This window comes from Cynoglossus semilaevis, chromosome 13 (genome assembly GCF_000523025.1).
Source record: "Cynoglossus semilaevis isolate Cse_v1.0 chromosome 13, Cse_v1.0, whole genome shotgun sequence".
Taxonomy (NCBI): domain Eukaryota; kingdom Metazoa; phylum Chordata; class Actinopteri; order Pleuronectiformes; family Cynoglossidae; genus Cynoglossus; species Cynoglossus semilaevis.
The window spans coordinates 2092960-2100496 of record NC_024319.1 but is presented as its reverse complement, the minus strand read 5'-3'; the positions used below and the strand labels follow the sequence as shown (position 1 = coordinate 2100496).

The following is a 7537-nucleotide window of genomic DNA, read 5'->3' as shown; positions in this document are numbered from 1 at the left end:
CCCTGGAGTGGGGGGGGTGGGGGTGGGGTGGGGTCTGACCAGAGTCCCAGACATCGACAGGAGACGGGAGAGAGACTGGATCAGCAGTCGGTCCTTCTTCCTTCACCAAGTCCAGTTTCAGAACTCCGTGGTCCGTCAGCCGCAGTACAGTCACAGCCTGAAGTGTTTCTTTGTCACCTGCATGGCCAACGTGTCCATAGTTCTGCCTGTGTGTGTGTGTGACCTGTGTATCTGCCACCTGTCAATCCTACTGCCGACTGTACACTTTCTTTGGTGAGTTGTTTAAAGGACTGTATTTATATTTTCTGATCTAATGATTCACGCTGATGCAACGCTATGATTAAGATTTTGCAATGATTTCAATTCAATTGCTTTAAAAAAAAGAAAAAGCTTCAAAGCTGCTACTGTTGTGACTGGTTAAATATAACACGTTCCCTGAATACAACCATAGTGCCCCCTGTCTGACTGTGCTGGTACTTATGTTATAATTGCTTCTGTTTGTTTGTTTTCAGATTTGGGGCAGATGTTGGAGGGTTTGTTTTTTTTCAGAAAGGTTTTTAAGAGAGTTGTTGATGAAGTTGTGAAAATGTGAACCAACATCAAGTGCAAAGTGCATTAATGACACCGTATTTTCCTGATGATATTTTGCACAATATTATCAAGTAAGTGCCAGGTCAGTGTAGGCGCCACATGTCATGTACATCCTAAATACAGTTAGTGCTGAAACGGGGTTTGCAAAAATAAATGCATGTTTACCACTTTTGCTGATGCCAATAAAGAAAACAAGGATCTAAAGAAATGGCCTTTGACCTTTGTGAGATGGAAACCTGCGGTTCACCGTAATGACACAAACTGACATTGATAACATGAAACTACATCTGAAACAATTTATTCAGTTTATAGATATTCATAATATATGTTTTTATTTCTTTTTTTAGCAAAAAAAAATGGAAGCATATTCCTACGGAGTCCCTAAAGGGACATGACAAAAAATAATAAATGTTTCAGGTGAACACCGGTAAGTTTCATGTGAACACAAATTTTCCCATGTCCCTTTCGGGACTCCGTACATTTCCGCTACTTGGGGGAAAAAAAGATTCTTATTATGAGTAAATATGTCATAATAATTAGATACTTTCTCGTTATTATGAGATACTATTTAATTTCTATGAGTTATTTTGTCTTTATTTTGACGTAAAAAATCTATTTTACGAGGAGGCGGAAATCGGCTTCTCGAGTTTATGTTTACAATTTCAAAGATTTATTCGCTTTTTTCTGCATTTTCACATGTTATTTGTTACTAGTTATGTGTTTTATATGTTTATCTCTGTTTAGCACTTCGATTTAACCGTTTTTAATGTGCGCAATAAACGAATTGGATTTTGATCGGGAGGCAGATAAAGCGATACCTGTGGTGTCCAGCAGGGGGCGATGTTTCAATTTCTCAGCTGAAATCGATGGTCGTCTTGTTCGCGGCTGCGCTCTCAGTAACTCGACCTCAAACCCGGATGTAACCAACGCCTAACCTGCCAGGAGAAAACGGTGAGTAAAGTTAGACACACCAGGTTTAACTTTTTATTTCCAGCATTTTTAATAACCGGAAACGAATTTAGAAGAGTCTCTTTGGGCCAACACAGCTTTTACCGGTGGGTAGGAGAAATATTTACGAGATTTCTACGTCCGTTTTTCATGAGCTAAACTTCTGCTATTAGTGCAGTCGGCTAAGCGTAGTTCTGCCTTACAAGAGTTGACATAAACGTCACCTCTAACTGGACGATTATCCTCCAAGGATTTCTTGAATTCTCACAACTTTGTAGATATTCTACCAATAAAGCTAACTGAGAGACTATCCATTACCAGACGCCGCGAAATTAAAGCTAATAACCTTTACTTCCTAATCTGCCGCTGCACTCGGTGTTAGCCACACGGCGCTCGCCTCGTTCTTTTTTACCTACAGTTGTTATCGTTACGTTTATATTGAGCTGCTACAGAAGCAGTGAAATGTGCTCTATCCGTGTCAAAACTACAAACGAGCTGTCATTTTGTCTTTGTTGAAACATCCTCGGTATGTCAGCTCCAGTATGCGGAAGTGATTCAGTGTCATCAATAAACCTTTGCTCTCACATGTAATAACAAGCCTGAGAAGAGATTTCTACAGCTCGTGTTTCTCAATCACTGAGAACCCACTTTCCGACACGGTAAAAAATACAGAGTGGAGACTTAGAGGCCCCTTAAAAAAAGTTGTTAAATTAGACCATGTTTAGTAACTAGCTATTTTGACTGAACACAAAATATTCTACGTTATTCCAAATCGCACCGTGTTGGTAAGTTTGGGATTTATTCAAATGTTATGCCAATATGTCAACAGTCGTGTTATAATTAACTATCTAAACTAGTTATCATAATTATCCTAATGACTTACTAATACAGTCCACGGTGTGTGTTCGATCTGTCAGTGTTTATTACACGGCCCAGCCTGAATGATTGATGTTCTGTATGATTGATGTTCTGTATGATTGATGTTCTGTATGATTGATGTTCTGTATGAGTATGATTGATGTTCTGTATGTTATTACACGGCCCAGCCTGAATGATTGATGTTCTGTATGATTGTGTTCCTTCTGTGTTCTGTTGCTTTGCTCCTGTAGACTTTTTGAGTGTCACTTCCTCTCTGCTCTACCACAGTCATCGACACATCAGTGACACTTCCTTTTTTCTGTCTTCTTCTTCTCGCAGATGCAAACTATAAAATGTGTAGTAGTGGGAGACGGTGCGGTAGGAAAGACCTGCTTACTGATCTCCTACACCACCAACAAGTTCCCCTCAGAATATGTGCCAACGGTAAGAAGATGTACAGCTAATTAGCTCACTGAAAAGACGTGTATCACCCTGGAAAAACAAATCTACAGTTGCATTTAGTATTCATGATAGAGTATGTAAACCAGTTTTCACGGATGTTTGTAAACCAGACCTTGTATCTGACCCTCGTCTTTCTGTCTTCACTCAAAGGTTTTTGACAATTACGCAGTAACGGTGATGATCGGCGGAGAGCCCTACACTCTAGGACTTTTTGACACAGCAGGTAACGTGAACGTGTTTGAAACTGTTTTTTTTTTTAATCTCACTTTGAGAGGAGAAGAACAGCGTTCCTGTTTTCTGAGTTTTCTCGTCTTGTTCCTGCTGCTCTCAGGTCAGGAGGATTATGACAGGCTGCGTCCTCTCAGTTATCCACAGACAGACGTGTTCCTCGTGTGTTTCTCTGTCGTCTCCCCGTCATCCTTCGAGAATGTCAAAGAAAAGGTCAGTTTTATAACTCTTCATACCAAGAAATCATGACGGCTGAACTAACGGTTCACTAACACTGAGTATCTCCAATCAATCATGAGTGAATTGTTCCATCCATGAAGTATTGAGGTTTATTATGACTAAACTTTTATAGAAAAAAAAATTTCACTTTTTTGTCCTCAAACAAAATAGATATTTATATAAAAGATATTTTCAGTAGTGGAGCCTCGTGTGTCAAACACAGAAACCATTGTTTTCATTCAGCAGTTGAGGTATGAACATTTGTGTAGTAGCTGTGTGAGACTCACAGTGACATTATCATTGAGTTGGAAACTTATCAGCAGCAGGAAACAGTTGAGGGAAACGTCAAACCTCAGCAGCGTCTTCACCGTCAGTGACCGTCAGTGACCGTCGCTTCCCCGATGTCACATTCCTGATTTCATGGTCAGAACCTTTGTCAGCAGTTTGACCAGGTCACGACAGACCTGATGTCAATTTGTCAGACAATGACAAACACTGAGGACGGAGGAGGAGGAGGAGGAGGAGGAGGTGACGACTGTCCTGACAGTCGTCTGTGTGGACATTAAAGACAAAGTAGCATGTGAACTTCTGTTGTTGTCTTCAAGCTGTTCATTTAATTATTAATAAATGTAGGATATCGTGAAAACGAAATATCACAATTTTTCAACATATCAACATTTTCTAACATCTCTACTTTTTTTTTCCCAGTGGGTTCCAGAGATTTCTCACCACTGCCCCCGCACACCTTTTCTATTAGTGGGCACGCAGGTGGATCTGCGGGAAGACAGCAACACAGTGGAGAAGCTGGCAAAGAACAAACAGCGCCCCCTATATCCTGAGAGTGGAGAGAAACTGGCCCGGGAGCTGAAGGCTGTCAAGTACGTGGAGTGTTCCGCTCTGACACAGGTACGCTGATCCACGTCAACAAAAAGAATACACGAACCACGCATTGAAACAACCATGTGTTCAAATCACCAAACTGTCTCAACACTTGTCCACCAGCGAGGACTGAAGAACGTGTTTGATGAGGCCATCCTGGCAGCCCTGGAGCCCCCCGAGACCAAAACCAAGAGGAAGTGCCTTCTACTATAGATGAGCAGCAGCAGCAGCAGCAGCAGCAGCAGCAGCAGCAGCAGCTCTGTGAGGTCTGGTGGTGTCAGAGAAACATAGTTGGAAGATCATTGGCCACTGTGGGAAAACAAATTGACCAAACAGAGAGGGGTAAAAGGGGGGAGGGGGGGAGGAGGGCTGGGGGAGTTCGACTGAGACCCTCTCTCTCACACACTCATGTGCCTTCATTAAAAACGACAGCAGCCTGGCAGCAGTAAGTGTCACCGCTCTCCTTCTACAAAAGCTTTTTCAAAATGCAGTGTTCTCTTCACCAACCTCTAGGTGGGGCAGGCCCCCCCGCCTGACACTGTTTTTTTTTTTTTTTTTTTTTTATAGAAAGATTCAGTTTTATTTCTGCCTTCATCTTTTCTTTTTTTTTCTCTCCTCATTCTTGTGGCCAATCTGGGTTTTTCTGGTTACCTTTAACGTTAAGTGTTAGCGCGTCGGTGACGGTACCGATGTGAGGCCGACTTCATGTTAAATGGTACTGTTTTAGCTTTGATTTCCGACCCTTTCAATTCAAATATGAAAGAACAAAAGAGTAGTGCCACTTCAAATAAAGCTCGTTCTCTGCAGCGGCGACGTCGGCTTCGCGTCGTTGTCGTACGTTTTCATTTCATTTCCTGTTTTATTGTTCAAACCTTGTTAATTCCGTGACGTTGTTCTGGGAAATGTTGTTGTTTTGAAACTTGACGTCTTATTTTATCCAGATTTTTTTTTTTTTTTTATTGCTAGCCTACCAACTTTGAGTGATTGATAATGTAACGAGATGTAATATTGTCCATAGTTCTTAATCTTAACACAGATTGAGAGGTTAACCTTTGATAGTTAATTTTTGGGGTGTTTGTAATCACAGGATATTTTTAATAAAAATTGTTTAATGACTTTGCAGTGTCTGTCTGTTTGTTTTTTATCACCAGATTGAATTGTTTGTCTTCGTCTCGTCAATAACTTTAATACGCTGCTGTCAATCACAGCTCGCTCTGGACCATTGGCTGATTCCATCTGGGACAGGCTGCTGGTTCAGGACCTGCTGCTGTTTCAGGACCTGCTGCTGTTTCAGGACCTGCTGCTGTTTCAGGACCTGCTGCTGTTTCAGGACCTGCTGCTGTTTCAGGACCTGCTGCTGTTTCAGGACCTGCTGCTGTTTCAGGACCTGCTGCTGTTTCAGGACCTGCTGCTGTTTCAGGACCTGCTGCTGTTTCAGGACCTGCTGCTGTTTCAGGACCTGCTGCTGTTTCAGGACCTGCTGCTGTTTCAGGACCTGCTGCTGTTTCAGGACCTGCTGCTGTTTCAGGACCTGCTGCTGTTTCAGGACCTGCTGCTGTTTCAGGACCTGCTGCTGTTTCAGGACCTGCTGCTGTTTCAGGACCTGCTGCTGTTTCAGGACCTGCTGCTGTTTCAGGACCTGCTGCTGTTTCAGGACCTGCTGCTGTTTCAGGACCTGCTGCTGTTTCAGGACCTGCTGCTGTTTCAGGACCTGCTGCTGTTTCAGGACCTGCTGCTGTTTCAGGACCTGCTGCTGTTTCAGGACCTGCTGCTGTTTCAGGACCTGCTGCTGTTTCAGGACCTGCTGCTGTTTCAGGACCTGCTGCTGTTTCAGGACCTGCTGCTGTTTCAGGACCTGCTGCTGGTTCAGGCCTGGACCGACGCAGAGGACGAGCAACGGCTGTGATGCACAAATGCTGTGTTTTTAGCAGCAGCAGCAGAAACACTCGGTCCGTGACTTTATTGATGCAGCTCACTGATAAATTCAGTCAGGAAGTTCTAGACTGAAAAAATGAAACGAAACTCACGTCCATCAGATGAATCTACTGTCTTTATTAGAACATTCTTGATCAAACCAATGGATTTGTTTGTGCAGGAAAAGAAGGAGAAAAAGACGACGAAGAACAAAACTAACAGGACGGACGCAGGTGAGACTGTTGTAGTGAGACTGTTGTAGTGTGACTGTTGTACTGAGACTGTTGTACTGAGACTGTTGTACTCTGACTGTTGTAGTGAGACTGTTGTACTGAGACTGTTGTAGTGTGACTGTTGTACTCTGACTGTTGTAGTGAGACTGTCGGGCTGTGACGGGACACAGTGGAAACATGTACTTCAGTTTTATTAATTTACTTCCTTGAATGTTTGAGAACAGCTCATTCAGACTCTGACGTGATCTAAAACAGGTTTGTTATTTGGAAAATCTAATGGTCCTTCAACAATGTTACCGTAACGGCTGATACCGGACGGGACGGCAGGTCTACGTCCCACGTGCTGTGACGGGACACAGTGGAAACATGTACTTCAGTTTTATTAATTTACTTCCTTGAATGTTTGAGAACAGCTCATTCAGACTCTGACGTGATCTAAAACAGGTTTGTTATTTGGAAAATCTAATGGTCCTTCAACAATGTTACCGTAACGGCTGATACCGGACGGGACGGCAGGTCTACGTCCCAGTGGACTGTGTTTCTGTGTTAGTCTTATGTTCAGCTTCAAAAGCTTTGTCTCTTCAACGATAAATGTGTTAAAGATGTGTGTGTTTTTGTCGTGTATTTACGTCTGTCCTACTAATGTGGAGCCTTTGTTTAATTCATGCACTGTTAACGCACTGTCCTCGGTTTTTATGTTCCGCTGTTCAGGAGGTCTACCAGGTCTATGGGCGGACTGGTCCAGGTCTACGGGAGGACTGGTCCAGGTCTACGGGAGGACTGGTCCAGGTCTACGGGAGGACTGGTCCAGGTCTACGGGCGGACTGGTCCAGGTCTACAGGAGGACTGGTCCAGGTCTACGGGCGGACTGGTCCACTGGTCCCCCTCTGTGTCGTCCTCAGCCTGAGGTGTCCGTCTCTCAGCGGTCATACTCTGCAGGTGTGAATGGTGACCGTGTTCTTGCACTGCTGGCAGCGGACTGAGCAGCACCAGGAGAACTTGCAGGAGCAGCGCTGCACCACCTCCGCCCGACCCGCTCTGTAGCCCGGCCCACAACACACCAGCTCACAGCCGTCGGGGGCCAGCCGCGAGGTTCCTGGAGTGAGGAGAAAAATAAACGACTTCTGTCGTTATCGTGTTTCTGACTGATGGACGTGACGTCTCCTCCGACGCCGCGTCGCCGCCGTCTCACCGTTACATCGACG

General features: G+C 44.0%; 2 protein-coding genes across 2 annotated transcripts in view; one reads left to right on the top strand and one right to left on the bottom strand.

The window, feature by feature from the left end:
• Window positions 1-1414: 1414 nt before the first annotated feature.
• cdc42l (cell division cycle 42, like) lies at window positions 1415-5301 on the top strand. The gene is made up of 6 exons (XM_008322766.3): window positions 1415-1542; window positions 2737-2841; window positions 3010-3082; window positions 3191-3300; window positions 4015-4212; window positions 4309-5301. The coding sequence occupies exons 2-6, from the start codon at window positions 2737-2739 to the stop codon at window positions 4396-4398; spliced, it is 576 nt and encodes a 191-aa protein (XP_008320988.1). The 5' UTR covers window positions 1415-1542; the 3' UTR covers window positions 4399-5301.
• A 1377-nt stretch (window positions 5302-6678) lies between these two features.
• The window catches only part of wnt4b (wingless-type MMTV integration site family, member 4b), a 3329-nt gene continuing 2470 nt past the window's right edge, over window positions 6679-7537 (bottom strand). The window contains 2 exon segments of the mRNA XM_025061715.1: window positions 6679-7428; window positions 7525-7537. The exon segment at window positions 7525-7537 is cut by the window's right edge and continues 54 nt beyond it. Of these exon segments, the coding sequence (XP_024917483.1) occupies window positions 7259-7428; window positions 7525-7537 (183 nt within the window). The 3' untranslated portion in view covers window positions 6679-7258.

Excerpts from the sequence above, each read along its gene's own strand:
- cdc42l (XM_008322766.3), top strand. The coding sequence starts at position 2,737 with ATGCAAACTATAAAATGTGTAGTAGTGGGAGACGGTGCGGTAGGAAAG. Across the intron at positions 2,842-3,009 it reads CCTCAGAATATGTGCCAACG|GTTTTTGACAATTACGCAGT; the intron begins GTAAGAAGATGT and ends CTTCACTCAAAG. Across the intron at positions 4,213-4,308 it reads AGTGTTCCGCTCTGACACAG|CGAGGACTGAAGAACGTGTT; the intron begins GTACGCTGATCC and ends CTTGTCCACCAG.